Consider the following 16,620-nt stretch of genomic DNA (forward strand, 5'->3'; position numbering starts at 1 on the left):
ATAATTAGCATCCCTGGTCTTGACCCACTAGCTGTTAGTAGCATTCCCCTCAGCTATAATAATCAAAAATGTCTCCAGGCATTGCCAAATGTCCCCTGGGAGAAAAAATCACTCCCAGTTGAGAACCACTTAAACGTTAACCTTTTAAGAAGTGAACTCTTGCTTCCTACCAGGAAAATAAATATATGAATTACAAAACCAGAATGTGGTTTTAGATAAACCCTGCTCATAATTGAGTATCATTTTCTTCGGCAAGATTTTTATAACTTTACAAACAGTGTTGTCCTTATATTTTGAATTCTGTTTCTTTCAGATATTTTATACAACGGGATTACTAGTGCTTAGAAGTTTTCTGTATCTTTAAAAAGTATTCAGAATAAAGAGATTGATGTTTATGTATATTGGTATATCATGGTAGTTAGACCAATAGGAAGGAAGTCTCAAACGTTAATTACTTACTTTGCACAAGCATCCTGTCTTTTTTCTTAGGAAATAAAATTTATATAAAATAAAGGTTAACGAACAAATGGTAAAAATATTTTGAATGTGTTAAAGCCTTATATTGAGAAATGCAAATTGGTTTGCAGGAAACGAATTCCATCAGTGACATGTCTAACAAATATTCTAGGTTGCTAAGATGTTGATATTTTAAAAGATAAATTTATTAGGTTTACAGCATTTCTTTAATCCAAACATTTAACAATTATTAAAAGGTTAAGGTTAAACATATGTGAAACTACACTGAAAAAAATATATGAAGTAGGACTACTGGGTTTTTTAAAAATTTTTATTGGAGTGTAGTTGATTTGCAATGTTGTGTTAGTTTCAGGACTACTATTAAGTAATGACATTATGGTGTTTTGTTGGTTGGTTTCCTTTTTGTTTTTAATCCAGGTTTAGATCTGTTATATCCAAATTAATGTTGAGTGTCAGAGTTGTCCTTGGAAGTCCATATTCCAAGGAATCCCTTTCAAAATCCCTTATCTTCTAGTTTATTAAGCGTATCTAAAGCCAGATATGTTGCTTACACCTGAATCTAGTCTTGTTCCTGGCTTGTTCACTCTCTCCAGAGCCCATGAATCATTCGTTCCTTTAACAAACATTTATCGACCTTCTACCACATGCTAGGTCCTGTGCTAAGTTCTGGGAATAGGAAAGTAAATAAGGCATAGTCCCTACTCTCAAGGAGCTTAGAATCTAATAAAAGAAGATAGATGTATGCACCAAAAATACATGTGAACAGGGTGCTGTAAGGACACACAGGTACATATGGCCTGTTGTGACTGTATAGGTAAGTGAAGCTATGGCACCAGAGAAGGCTTCGTAGAGGTGATTCTTGAACTGATAATGAATTGATATTCATCAGTTCGATGAGCAGGGGCTGATGAAAACATCGTGAGCAAAAGCAGAATGGCATAGAGTATTTGGGGAACTACATCAATGTTAGCGGAAGGTAGCAGTTGATGGGACTGGGCTTTAAGATGCCTGGCAGGAGAGGTAGGTAGGGCAGATAGGGAAGGATGGAAAGTGTTGTTTGCTGTGCCAAGAGAGTAGGATTTTATTCTATAAGCAGGCAATAGGGAACCACTGAGGAATTTTAAGCACTGAAATGATATGATCAGACACTCTGGCAGCCATGTGGTGAATAGAATGGAGAGGAAGAGACTAGGAACAGGGAGATTGGTTGGGTCACAGTAGTTCTAGGCTAGCTGTTTGTTAGAATCAACTTGGGAACTGTCAGAAGTGCAAACTCATGGGCCCCATACCTATGAAATTCTGATTTTAGGTAGGTCTGGGTTAGAGCCCAGGAATCTGTATTATTAACAAGTTTCATAAATGATTCTTAATCAGTTAGCTCTATATCAGGTCTATTTTTTTTTTTTTTTTTTTGGGCGGTACGCGGGCCTCTTACTGTTTTGGCCTCTCCCGCTGCAGAGCACAGGCTCCGGACGCGCAGGCTCAGCGGCCATGGCTCACGGGCCTAGCCGCTCCACAGCATGTGGGATCTTCCCAGACCTGGGCACGAACCCGTGTCCCCTGCATCGGCAGGCGGACTCTCAACCACTGCCCCACCAGGGAAGCCCTATATCAGGTCTATTGATTGGTGTTTGGGATCTGGTGAATAGTACCAAGCCAAGAAATAATAATAACCTGAACTTTGGCACTGGGGATGGAGGGAGGATGTAGCAGGATTCAGAGGTTGAGTGGCTGTGGGAAGGTGAAGAATAATGCAGAGATTCACAGTAGACTCCAGATTTCCAGCCTGGGTGAATGTTGGAGTCATTTTCTAAACTAGGGTAGAGGAAGTGTGTGTCTTTTGGGAGGAGTAAGACAGAGATTTCAGTGAGGGCCACGTGAAATTTGAGGTGCTGTGAGATTAGTAGGCATTTGGATATCTGTTGATGCTTCTGGAGCTCAGGAGCTAGATCCGGGGTGATGGTACAGATTTTAGAGTCATCAGTTAGGAGAAAGTTCAAATTACAATAGTGAGGGCACTCACCCAGAGAGAGCATGTTGAGTAAGGAAAAAGTGGGTTAAGATCAGAATTCTGTGGGTGCACTAACTTTTAAGGATGGGGATTCAACAACAAAGCTTAAGAAGATAATCTGAGGGAGGGAAGATGCTTAGGAGAAAGCAAGCCAGAGGAGGAATTTCAAGAAGAATTTCCACAGATCTGGGTCATTAGATAAAAGGACCAGCTGTGCATGTCAAGATCACTTGGGATGCTTCTTCAAAATATACATGCCAGCCCTATTGAAAGGCGTGGGGCGGAGAGAGAGGAAGGGGAGTGACTTTGCAAGGAGGAGGGCGTAGGTCACACACTTGTATTTTTTGAAAGTTCCCGCAAGTTCTGATACAGGTCCCCTCTCAGCCAAGCCTTTCCAAACTGGAAGGTAGGGATTATGTCTTTTGCTTGGTGCATGCAGGCAATTGATAACTTTATTTAATGGCTGTCTCCGTGCTCTCATTTTTAGATTCTGACAGAAATAAAATCATGTTCATATAATAAAGACTTACTAATGGAACAGTTATTAGTAATTGTGGTACGAGCTTGGGAGACAATTTCAAAAGAAGAGTTCTAAAAATGGTTGATCAAACTCTATTCTTCCGAGGTGACTACTTTGAAGGAAATAGAATTGATTTAAATGAAAGGTTTGGCATATTGGCTTAAAATGTTCTCACCCTATTATAATGCACACATAAATACAAAGATTTTTACTTGCCCATTTTAGTTTAAGAAAACAGCTTGTAGGTCTGGAAGAGGCTGAGGGACACCGTGGACACACCAACTACATGCTTTAAAGATACGGGTTCAAGTCCATGTTGTGGATTTGCAAGTCACTGAATTTCTCTTTCTCATCTTTAAAATGAAAGGTTTTGTTTTCTTCAGATAAATACCCCAAAGTGGAATTGCTGGATTGTATGTTAGATCTATTTTTATTTTTTTGAAGAACCTCCATACTGTTTTTCATAGTGGCTGCACTAATTTACATTCCCACCAGCAGTGCACAAGGTTTCCCTTTTCTCCACATCCTTGTCAATACTTGTCTCTTTGATCTCATTGTGGTTTTGATTTGCATTTCCTTGATGATTAGTGATGTTGAGCATCTTTTCATGTGCCTGTTGACCATCTGTATGTTGTCTTTGGAAAAATGTCTGTTCATGTCCTCTGCTCATTTTTAAATTGGATTGTTTGTTTTTTTGATATTGAGTTGTATGAGTTCTTTAAATATTTTACATATTAATCTCTTATTGGAGATAGTATTTGCAAATATTTTCTCCCAGTCTGTAGGTTGCCTTTCTGTTTTGTTGTTGGTTTCCTTCACTGTGCAAAAGCTTTTTAATTTGATGTAGTCTCTGTTTATTTTTGCTTTCTTGCACTTGCCTGGGGAGACAGATCCAAAAAATATATCACTAAGACCAATGTCAAAGAGCGTACTGCCTGTTTTCTTCTAGGAGTTTTATGGTTTCAGGTCTTATGTATAAGTCTTTAATCCAGTTTGAGTTTATTTTTGTGTATGGTGTAAGAAAATGGTCTATGAAAATGGTTTCATTCTTTTAAATGTAGCTGTCCAGTTTTCCCAACATCATTTGTTGAAGAGACTGTCTAAAACACAAAACAAATAAACATATAAAACAGAAACAGACTCATATATACAGAGAACAAACCAGTGGTTGCCAGAGGGGAGGTGGATGGGAGATGGGCCGAATAGGTAAAGGGGATTAAGAGGTACAAACTACCATTTATTTTTTAAAAAAATAAGTCATGATGATGTAATGTACAGCACAGGGCAAATAGTCAATAATATTGTATAACTTTGTATGGTGTGTAGTGTATAAAAATATTGAATTACTGTGTTATACACCTGAAACTAGTATAACATTGTAAGTCAGCTATACTTCAATAAAAAATAAATAAATAAAATAAAGGTGAACTATGTAAAAAGAAGAAAAGTTTTGTCTAGATGGTAGTTATCATTCCTCCCCATTGTAAAATTTATAATGCAATTTTCCTGAACCTCTAAAAGGTTAAATCGGTTAAGATACAAAATAAGTAAAAATTTACTCCTCTTCATCAGTTCTCACCATTTAGCTCATATTGGATTTAATCCTATTCTTTCATTTGTTGCATGAATACAAATGTGTAAAACCTACATAAAATCGTTTATGATATTTTGAAATTATCAAACCATAAAATTTGTAGCAGTTATTTTGTTGTGCATGTTTTTCTACAGGTTGAACCTGTAGATCACATTGAGCTGTCTTCTGGCCCTGAATCTGAAAAAACACTGCCGTCAAAAACCATTAACATTCCTGAAGAAGGTTTGTGAGGGGTCAGGGGTGGGACTGAAGCCTTTCTTTGAAAGAATAAGTATTTCTTTTTGGTGTGCCAGAACTGGGAATAGTTTTCTTATGGGAGCTGAAGCCATCCGTCCCCTCATTTTTAGATGAGGGCTTCCACCTCAGGCCAGTGTTTTTTCCGAGAAGCCCAACGCTGTACCCTCCCCTGGCGTTTGAACCAGAGGTGGACACTGTGGGCTGGACCTTAGTTTCTGTCACTCCACATCCGCGGCCACACACTGCTGAGGGTCTCACAGAGCTTTGTGCTGAGGTGCTTGTTTGTCTGTGGTCATCAGCTGAGCTAGAATTTGAGGTTCAGGTTAAATGACACAGCAATGGTGAAGTATTAAGTTTTTTCGTTTCTTACTGAATGAATGGAATTAGGGTAGTTATTTAAATAAATTTCTACTGTAACTATAGTTGTTTATATCTACATTCTCTCATTGAGTCTTGTCAGCAGTTTAATGCATTTTGCCAAAAAACAGGTTTTAGTTCATTGATTCTCTCTATTGTTTCTTAATTTTCTTTTTCATAAATTTCTACTCCTAGCTTTATTATTTTTTCTGCTTTTGGGGCCTTACCATGTTGGAGTTTTCCTAACTTCATTCTTTCTTTTTTTATTTTTTCTAATAAATGCATTTGAGGCTGAACATGTTTCTGAAAGGACCCAGATAAGAGTGTTGATATGTTACATCTTTTGGTGGTGTTCAGATTGAAATAGTTAGCAGTTTATATTAAGGTTTCTTCTTTAGCTCATAAAAGGAGTTTTTAGCTTCCAAATATTGTGGGGCTTGGGCTATATTTTTGTAATTTATTTCCATTTTCATTGTATTGTGATTAGATGAGTATTTAATAATGTCATTCTTAGATATTTGTTAAAATTTCCCTCAGTATATACAGTCAGTTTTTGTAAATATTCTATGTTTATTTGAAAAGAATAAGCGTTTTATGTTGGTTTATATATATACACACACACATCTCCTACATAAAATCCTACATAAAATTTCATATATGGGGACTTCCCTGATGGTCCAGTTGTTAAGACTCTGCACTCCCAATTCAGAGGGCCCGTGTTCAATCCCTGGTCAGGGAACTAGATCCCGCATGCTACAACTAAGAGCGCACATGCTGCAACTAAAGATCCTACATGTCGCAACTAAAGATCCTGCATGCCTCAACGAAGATCCCGCACACGGCAACAAAGATCCCACATGGTGCAACTAAGACCCGGCACAGCCAAACAAACAAATAAATAAATAAATTCATATATGTAGTCACACACACATATATAATAGTCAGACTTCTAAATTATACTGTTCAGAAGGGTGCATTAAAAATTACCCACAATGATTGTGGAATTATTTATTTCTCTTTATAATTCTGTTAAATGTTTATTTATGTAGCTGAGGCTATGCTATAAAATGAATATAGTTCATGATGATTATTTTTGTTGAATTTTGTCCCTTTTATCATTAATGACGCTCTTTATTCGCAGTAATGCTTTTTAGACTCAAAAGTCAATTTTGTCTAATATTAATATGTCCATTCCTGCTTTCTTTTGCCTAGTATATCTTTTTTAGTACTTTTTATTTTTAAAAAATTTTAATGGAAAATTTCAAGCATATTTCAATAGCAGACAGAATAGTATAATTGACCTTCATGTACCCAACAATCACCTTTAACAATTACAAACTCATGGCCAATCCCACCCACTCTTCTACCTTTTCCTGAATTATTTTAAAGCAAATTCCAGACAGCACATTATTTTATCCATAAATATTTTATATGTATCTCTAAAAGATAAGGTCTCCTTTGAAAAAATAATAGTATTGTCATTTCTTTTTTAAAAAGTCTTGATACTGTCATGTATCTAATTAGTGTTCAACTATTGCCAGTTGCCTCATTTTAAAAAATAGTTTATTTGGTCTAGTTGGAGTCCATATACATGGCAGCTGGTTGATGGCGTAAAAGTTTCCTTTAACTTCTGTGTTACTCCTTTATCTCTCTTTTTCCCTTCTAGTTTATTTGTTGAAGAAACCTCGTTGTTTGTCCTTAAGTATTTTTTGGAATCTATAATTTACTAATTGAATCTCTGTGGTGTCGTTTAACATGTTCCTCTGTTCCCTGTATTTCCTGTACATTAGACATCCCTTTACTTTCAAACTGAGTGATTATGTTATAGCTGTGTCCAGCATACAGCTAGATTTCATTCTTTTAAATAACTACATAATTTGTGTTTTAATCATCAAGTATAATCAGTTTCCATTTACTGTGATTACTGATATATTTGTGCTTATTTCTATTATCTTATTTTGTGCTTCCTATTTACTCCTTATTTTTTCTTTACTTTCTGTCCTTTCTTTCCGTCTCTTGTATTGAGTTTTCTATATTCTCTGTTTCCCTATTTGTTTAGAAATAATGCATTCTATTTTTAATCTCCTAGTGATTATTCTTCAGTTTTCAACATTCAGAGTTGAGTGTTGAGATGAATATATTTACCTCCCAAACAGTATAAGGACTTTAGACTTTTAACACTGATATGCCTTTTCACATTTTCTCTGATAATGTTTTCTAGTATTTTTGTTCTACCTTGTTTTTAACCCACCCACTTAGTCTCCTTTGTCTTGTATTTTTGCTGTTGTTGTTGTTAAACATTTTTTTTGTTTTTAATTTATTTATTTTTGGGTAGGTTGGGTCTTTGTTGCTGCGCCTGGGCTTTCTCTAGATGTGGCGAGCTGGGGCTACTCTTTGTTGCCGTGTGCAGGCTTCTCATTGTGGTGGCTTCTCTTGTTGCAGAGCATGGGCTCTAGGCACGCAGGCTTCAGTAGTTGTGGCTCGCGGGCTCAGTAGTTGTGGCTCGTGGGCTCTAGAGCGCAGGCTCAGTAGTTGTGGTGCATGGGCTTAGTTGCTCTGTGGCATGTGGGATCTTCCCGGACCAGGGCTTGAACCCGTGTCCCCTGCATTGGCAGGTGGATTCTTAACCACTGCACTGTCTTGTATTTTTTTAAGTAAATACTAATTTGAATTTATCAGCATGTTTGCCAGTTTCTTTCCCCTCAGTTGCTTCTCTTTTAAAAAAAGTTGTAAATTGAATAGTGTACATATGTAAACAATAAATATATGAAACCAAAACAGAAGTTTCATCAAATAATACTTGTCCTTATTGCCTGATATGCACTCTGGCATTTTCTGTTCTGTGCCATTATTGCTTCTGGCATCCACTTCTTCGAGGATTGTTCTCTTCTTCCTTCCTTTATTAGTTCTTTCAACTAGAGTCTGTTAGTAGCAAGTTCTCCCAGTCTTTGAAAATAGTTTTAATTTTACTACAATTTGTGAGTGATGGCTTATAGCTAAGTACAGAATTCTAGGTTGATGCTTATTTCCCTCAGCATTGTAAAGATATTATTCCATTTTCCACTGACATCTCTAATTGCTGAGTTTATAATACCTATGTGCTGTCTAATTGCTGTTTTTTATCTCTTATTCCTTTTAAAGTTTTCCTCTTTATGTTTGGTTTATTTTGCATTTTTGATACAGTTTGTCTAGGTGTATATTTCTTTTTATTTATACTATATGGGAGTAGGAATGATTCTTTTATTTTTTTAATAGATCCTTATTGGAGGATAATTGCTTCACAATACTGTGTTAGTTTCTGTTGTACACCAAAGCGAATCAGCCATATGCATACACATGTCCCATATCCCCTCCCTCTTGAGCCTCCCTCGCATCCTCCCTATCCCACCCCTCTAGGTCATCGCAAAGCACCGAGCTGATCTCCCTGTGCTATGGCGGCTGCTTCCCACTAGCTAACTATTTTACATTCGGTAGTGTATATATGTCGATGCTACTCTCACTTTGCCCAACTTCCCCCTCCCACCCCGAGTCCTCAAGTCCATTCTCTATGTCTACATCTTTATTCCCACCCTGAAACTAGGTTCATCAGTACCATTGTTTTTTTTTTTTTAGATTCCACATATATGCGTTAGAATACGGTATTTGTTTTTCTCTTTCTGACGTACTTCACTTTATATGACAGACTCTAGGTCCATCCACCTTACTACAAATAACTCAATTTTGTTTCTTTTTATGGCTGAGTAATGTTCCATTGTACATATGTGCCACATCTTCTTTATCCGTTCATCTGTGGATGGACATTTAGGTTTGTTCCATGTCCTAGCTATTGTGAATAGTGCTGCAGTGAACATTGTGGTACATGTCTCTCTTTTAATTATGGTATTTTCAAGGTATATGCCCAGTAGTGAGATTGCTGGGTCATATGGTAGTTCTATTTTTAGTTTTTTAAGGAACCTCCATACTGTTTTCCATAGTGGTTGTATCAATTTACATTCCCACCAGCAGTGCAGGAGGGTTCCCTTTTCACCACACCATTTCCAGCATTTATTGTTTCTAGACTTTTTGATAATAGCCATTCTGACAGGCATGAGGTGATACCTCATTGTAGTTTTGATTTGTATTTCTCTAATAATTAGTGATGTTGAGAATCTTCCCCTGTGCCTCTTGGCCATCTCTATGTCTTTCTTGGTGAAATGTCTATTTAGGTCTTCCACCCATTTTTTAATTGGATTGTTTGTTATCTTGGTATTGATCTCCATGAGCTGTTTGTATATTTTGGAGATTAATCCTTTGTTGTTTCATTTGCAAATATTTTCCCCCATTCTGAGGGTTGTCTTTTTGTCTTGTTTATGGTTTCCTTTGCTGTGCAAAAGCTTTTAAGCTTAATTAGGTCCCATTTGGATTTTTTTGTTTGTTTTTATTTCTGTTACTCTAGGAGGTGGGTCAAAAGAATCATGCTGCGATTTATGTCAAAGAGTGTTTTTCCTATGTTTTCCTCTAAGAGTTTTATAGTGTCTGGTCTTACATTTCAGTCTTAATCCATTTGGAGTTTATTTTTGTGTATGGTGTAGGGAGTGTTCTAATTTCATTCTTTTACATGCAGCCGTCCAGTTTTCCCAGCACCACTTATTAAAGAGGCTGTCCTTTCTCCATTGTATGTTCTTGCCTCCCTTGTCATAAATTAGGTGACCATATGTGCATTGGTTTATCTCTGGGCATTCTATCCTGTACCATTGATCTATATTTCTGTTTTTGTGCCAGTACCATACTGTCTTGATTACTGTAGCTCTGTGGTATAGTTTGAAGTCGGGGAGCCTGATTCCTCCAACTCCGTTTTTCTTTCTCAAGATTGCTTTGCCTATTTGGGGTCTTTTGTGTTTCCATACGAATTGTAAAATTTTTTGTTCTAATTCTGTGAAGAATGCCATTGGCAGTTTGATAGGGATTGCATTGAATCTGTAGATTGCTTTGGGTAGTATAGTCATTTTCACAATATTGATTCTTCCAATCCAAGAACATGGTATATCCCTCCATCTATTTATTTCGTCTTTGATTTCTTTCATCCGTGTTCTGTAGTTTTCTGAGTACAGGTCTTTCGCCTCCTTAGGCAGGTTTATTCCTAGATATTTCATTCTTTTTGTTGTGATGGTAAATGGGATTGTTTCCTTAATTTCTCTTTCTGATATTTCGTTGTTGGTGTATAGGAATGCCAGAGATTTCTGTGCATTAATGTTGTATCCTGCAACCTTACCAAATTCATTGATTAGTTCTAGTAGGTTCTGGTGGCATCTTTAGGATTTTCTATGTGTAGTATCATGTCATCCACAAACAATGACAGTTTTACTTCTTCTTTTCCAATTTGTATTCCCTTTATTTCTTTTTCTTCTCTGATTGCCGTAGCTAGGACTTCCAAAACTATGTTGAATAAAAGTGGTGAGAGGGGCTTCCCTGGTGACGCAGTGGTTGAGAGTCCGCCTGCCGTTGCAGGGGACATGGGTTCGTGCCCCGATTGGGGCAGATCCCACATGCCGCAGAGCAGCTGGGCCCGTGAGCCATGGCTGCTGAGCCTGCGCGTCCAGAGCCTGTGCTCCGCAACGGGAGAGGCCACAACAGTGAGACGCCCATGTACCGCAAAAAAAAAAAAAAGAAAAGAAGTGGTGAGAGCAGAAATCCTTGTCTTGTTCCTGATCTTAGTGGAAATGCTTTCAGTTTTTCACCATTGAGTATGATGTTTTCTGTGGGTTTGTCATATATGGCCTTTATTATGTTGAGGTAGGTTCCCCCAGTGCCCGCTTTCTGGAAAGTTTTTATCATAAGTGAGTGTTGAATTTTGTCAGGAGCTTTTTCTGCATCTATTGAGTTGATCTTATGGTTTTTATTCCTTAATTTGTTAATGTGGTTTCATCACATTGATTGATTTGCATATATTGCAGAATCCTTGCATCTGTGGGATAAATCCTACTTGATCATGGTGTATGATCCTTTTAATGTGCTGTTGGATTCTGTTTGCTAGTTTTTTGTTCAGGAGTTTTGCATCTATGTTCATCAGTGATATTGGTCTATAATTTTCTTATTTTGTGGTATCTTTTTCTGGTTTTGGTATCAGGATGATGGTGGCTTCGTATAATGAATTTGGGAGTGTTTCTTCCTCTGCAGTTTTTTTCAAGAGTTTGAAAAGGATTGATGTTAGCTCTTCTGTAAATGTTTTTTTTTTTTTTTTGCGGTACGCGGGCCTCCAACTGTTGTGGCCTCTCCCATTGCGGGGCACAGGCTCCGGACGTGCAGGCTCAGCGGCCATGGCTCATGGGCCCAGCCTCTCCACGGCATGTGGGATCTTCCCAGACCGGGGCACAAACCCGTGTCCCCTGCATCGGCAGGCGGACTCTCAACCACTGCGCCACCAGGGAAGCCCCTTCTGTAAATGTTTGATAGAATTCGCCTGTGAAGCCATCTAGTCCTGGACTTTTGTTTGTTGGAAGATTTTTAATTACAGTTTCAATTTCATTACTTATGATAGGTCTGTTTATATTTTCTAATTCTTCCTGGTTCAGCCTTGGAAAATTGTAGCTTTCCAAGAATTTGTCCATTTCTTCGTGGTTGTCCATTTTATTGACATACAGTTGTTTCTGGTAGTCTCTTATATTCCTTTGTATTTCTGAGTTGTCTGTTGTGATTTCTCCTTTTTCATTTCTAATTTTATCGATTTGCATCCTCTCCCTTTTTTTCTTGTTGAGTCTGGATACGGGTTTATCAATTTTGTTTATCTTCTCAAAGAAGCAGCTTTTAGTTTTATTGATCTTTGCTATTGTTTTCTTTGTTTTTATTTCATTTATTTCTGCTCTGATTTTTATGATTTACTTCCTTCTACTGAGTTTGGGTTTTCTTTGTTCTTCTTTCTCTAGTTAAGTGTAGGGTTAGATTGTTCATTTGAGATTTTTCTTGTTTCTTAAGGTGAGATTGAATTGCTGTAAACTTCCCTCTTGGAACTGCTTTTGCTGCCTCCCATTGGTTTTTGGGTCATCGTGTTTTCATTGTCATTTGTTTGTATGTATTGTTTTATTTCTTCGTTGATTTCTTCAGTGATCTCTTGGTTATTTAGTAGCGCGCTCTTTAGCCTCCATATATTTGTGTTTTTTACAGTTTTTTTCCCTGTAATTCATTTGCAATATCATAGCGTTGTGGTCAGAAAAGATGCTTGGTATGATTTCAATTTTCTTAAATTTACCGAGACTTGATTTGTGACCCAAGGTGTGATCTGTCTTGGAGAATGTTCCATGTGCACTTGAGAAGATCAAGTGTATTCTGCCACTTTTGGGTGGAATGTTCTATAAATATCAATTAAATCTATCTGGTCTTTTGTGTCACTTAAAGCTTGTGTTTCCTTATTTATTTATTTTTGATGATCTGTCCATTGGTTTAAGTGGTGTGTTATGGTTTAAGTGGTGTGTTAAAGTCCCCTTCTATTATTGTGTTACTGTCAATTTTTCCTTTCATGGTTGTTAGCATTTGCCTTATGTAGTGAGGTGCTCCTATTTTGGGTGCATAAACATTTATAATTGTTATATCTTCTTGGATTGATCCTTTGATCATTATGTAGTGTCCTTCTTTGTCTCTTGTAATAGTCTTTATTTTAAAGTCTATTTTATTGGATACGAGTATTGCTACTCCAGCTTTCTTTTGATTTCCATTTGTATGGAATATCTTTTTCCATCCCTTCACCTCAGTCCATAGGTGTCCCTAGGTCTGAAGTGGGTCTCTTGTAGACAGCATATATATGGGTTTTGTTTTTGTATCCATTCAGCCAGTCTGTGTCTTTTGGTTGGGGCATTTAATCCATTTACATTCAAGGTTATTACCCATGTGTATCTTCCTGTTACCATTTTCTTAATTGTTTTGGGTTTGTTTTTGTGGGTCTTTTTCTTCTCTTGCGTTTCCCACCTAGAGAAGTTTCTTTAGCATTTGTTGTAAAGCTGGTTTCGTGGTGCTGAATTCTCTTAGCTTTTGCTTGTCTGAAAAGTTTTTGATTTCTCCCTCAAATCTGAATGAGATCCTTAATGTGTAGAGTAATCTTGGTTGCAGGTTTTTGTCTTTCATCATGTTAAGTATATCCTGCTGCTCCCTTCTGACCTGCAGAGTTTCTGCTGAAAAATCAGCTGATAACTTTATGGGGATTCCTTTATATGTTATTTTTTGTTTTTCCCTTGCTGCTTTTAATATATTTTCTTTGAATTTTATTTTTGTTAGTTTGAGTAATGTGTGTCTTGTTGTGTTTTTCCTAGGGTTAATGCTGTATGGGACTCTCTGGGCTTCCTGGACTTGGGTGACTATTTCCTTTCCCATGTTAGGGAACTTTTTGACTATAATCTCTTCAGATGTTTTCTCAGACCCTTCCTTTTCCCTTCTTCTTCTGGGACCCCTATAATTAGAATGTTGGTGCGTTTAGTGTTGTCCCAGAGGTCTCTGAGGGTGTTTTCAATTCTTTTCATTTTTTTTTCTTTATTCTGCTCCTTGGCAGTTATTTCCACCATTCTGTCTTCCAGCTCACTTACTCGTGCTTCTGCCTCAGTTATTCTTTTATTGACTCCTTCTAATGTATTTTTCATTTCAGTTATTTTGTTGTTCATCTGTGTTTGTTTGTTCTTTAGATCTTCTAGATCTCTGTTAAACATTTCTTGTATTTTCTCAATCCGTGCCTCCATTCTACTTCCAGATTCTGGATCATCTTTACTATCATTACTCTGAATTCTTTTACAGGTAGATTGCCTATTTCCTCTTCATTTATTTGGTGTTGTAGGTTTTTACCTTGCTCCTTCATCTGTGACATATCTTTTTGCCGTCTCATTTTTTTTTTTAATAAGTGGGATTGTGTTCCTGTCTAACTGGTTGTTTGGCCTGAGGCTTCCAACACTGGAGTTTATAGGCTGTTGGGTAGAGCTGGGTGTTGGTGCTGAGATGAGGACCTCCGTGAGACCTCACTCCAATGAATATTCTGAGGTTCTCTGTTAGTCCAGTGGTTCCGACACAGAGCTCCCACCGCAGGAGCTTCAGTCTGACCTCCTGCTCATGAACCAAGATCCCACAAGCCGCATGTGGTGGCAAAAAAAAAAAAAAAAAAAATGAGAGAACAATAACAAAGTAAAAAATAGACTAGGAAACTAACAGATATGTTAGAAAGAATATAAAAATAAAAATATAGTTGAATCAACAATCAGAAGGTACAACAGTACACAATAGTGAAAAAGAGAAGGAGGGAAAAGAGGGAAAAAGAAAAGAAAAGAAAAAAAACAACAACAACAGGGAAAAGGCCTTGGCTGTGGAGGGTGGGTCCTAAGCAAGGGTGAGGTTTAGGTGGTGGGCGGGGCCAAAGCTCAGGACCCACAGGACTGGAAAAGGCCCTGGGGGCTATGGGAGGGTGGGGCTAGGCTCCAGGAACAGAAGGGGCCCAGATGTGCCCCCCACCCCTGGTCTCAGAGGGTGGGGGACCTCACCTGGGAGCCCAGCAGGTTGTCTGGCCTCAAGTGGGCAGGGCAAACGCCCTCCTCTCCTCTTCTACTCCTCCGGTCCCGGAGGGCCTCTCCCGCCTGCCTCTCCTGATCTCCCCGGGTCTCCCTCCTACGCCCTCAGTACCCACGCTACCTGGAGGGGGCTTTGGAGGACAGGGAACCAGCCTGGGAGGAATGATTCTTTAATTTACAGATTTAACACTGGGAATTTTTCATCTGGTTTCTTTTGGAGTATTGCTTCCTTCCCATTCTTTCTGTTCTGTTTTCTAAAACACTTGTTAGAGGTATGTTGGAACTTTTCAGTCTATTTCTTGTCTTTTAATCACTTCTTAATTTCCACCTTTTTAATCTCTCAGTGATGTGCTCAGGATGTTTCCTCAGATCTCTCTCTCTTAGTTTACGAATTCTCTCTTCTGCTGTGTTGTCTTTGCTGTAGGATTTTAATTTTGGTGACTGCATTCTTAATGTCTAGAAGTTTTGTTTCTTTTTCAAATCTATCTGTTCTTTGGATGTACTCTGTCCTGTTCTTTTATTGTGGTTTCTATACCTTCTTTCATCAATTTAATTATTTTAGTAATATTTTATGCCCTTTCAGATTATTTTATTTCTTGTGTGCATATTCTTGATTGTCAAATCTATATACTGTCCTCAGGGTTGCTTGTTTCTTTGTGTGAGTTTTAATTTTTTATCATGAGCTTATTTTGTAGGGGGTGGTTCTGCTAGGTTGTATATGTTTTTCTTTGGAGTGTTTTTTTTTTTTTTTTTTTTTTGTGCAGTATGCGGGCCTCTCACCACTGTGGCCTCTCCCATTGTGGAGCACAGGCTCTGGACGCGCAGGCTCAGCGGTCATGGCTCACGGGCCCAGCCACTCTGTGGCATGTGGGATCCTCCCGCACCGGGGCACGAACCCGTGTCCCCTGCATCGGCAGTGGACTCTCAACCACTGCACCACCAGGGAAGCCCTGGAGTGGTTTTATATTTACTTCTTGCTGTTACTGAAGTATAAAAAAATGGGGACAAGTTTATATATATATTTTTTTGGCTTGGAGTTGCTGTACTACATAGATAGTATAAATTCAGATCCCACATTTGCCTGTAGCAAGACAGGGGGTTCTATTTCTCAGAGTTGACTTTTATTTTTCTCCCGTCCACTATCCATGGAGATAGAAAACTTCTTTGCTGCTTTTTTAGGGCAGAGTTTTTCTTATCTGCATTTTTTAAAAAATTTTATTTGTTTTTGGCTGCGTTGGGTCTTCGTTGCTGCGCGTGGGTTTCTCTCTAGTGCAGAGAGCGGGGGCTACTCTTCGTTGTGGTGCGCGGGCTTCTCATTGCAGTGGCTTCTCTTGTTGCGGAGCACGGGCTCTAGGCTCATGGGCTTCAGTAGTTGTGGCTCTCAGACTCTAGAGTGCAGGCTCAGTAGTTGTGGCGCACAGGCTTAGTTGCCCCACGGCATGTGGAATCTTCCCAGACCAGGGCTCGAACCCATGTCCCCTGTGTTGGCAGGCGGATTCTCAACCACTGTGCCACCAGGGAAGCCCTCTTACCTGCATTTTATGGACAGAACTGTCCTTCAGCACTCTGAGCCATAGGAAGGTAGCTCAGTTCCCCTCACTGCAATCTGCAGAAACCACGTCTCCTGTTCCTCCGTGGACTCTGCCAGCATCATTGTCCATTTATTGCCCAGCTTTGAATTCCTTTTGCTTTTATGGCACCAGAAGATTTCTTTATTTACAGGTCTTGGTTGTGTATGAAACTGTTTTGTTTTGTTTTTTTAAATTTAGCATTTCTCCTTTGTTTTATAACAGGGCATGGGCCTATCCACTGTAGCTCAATCTGAAGTTGATAGTAACTTTAATAGTTTTTTGTTTTTTTTTAACCATGAGGGAATTTAAATTTTAAATATTGTATTAAATTATTTTAT

At 38.3% G+C, this 16,620-nt stretch overlaps 1 protein-coding gene across 7 annotated transcripts in view; it reads left to right on the top strand.

Moving 5' to 3' along the window:
• CPLANE1 (ciliogenesis and planar polarity effector complex subunit 1) overlaps window positions 1–16,620 on the top strand; it is a 130,261-nt gene that overhangs the window by 77,097 nt on the left and 36,544 nt on the right. For all 7 annotated transcript variants that reach the window (XM_060009574.1, XM_060009578.1, XM_060009579.1 and 4 more), the window contains one exon: window positions 4,737–4,824. In XM_060009574.1, the coding sequence (XP_059865557.1) occupies window positions 4,737–4,824 (88 nt within the window). The remainder of the gene's footprint in view (window positions 1–4,736; window positions 4,825–16,620) is intronic.

The sequence above is a fragment of the Delphinus delphis genome, chromosome 3 (genome assembly GCF_949987515.2).
Source record: "Delphinus delphis chromosome 3, mDelDel1.2, whole genome shotgun sequence".
Classification (NCBI taxonomy): domain Eukaryota; kingdom Metazoa; phylum Chordata; class Mammalia; order Artiodactyla; family Delphinidae; genus Delphinus; species Delphinus delphis.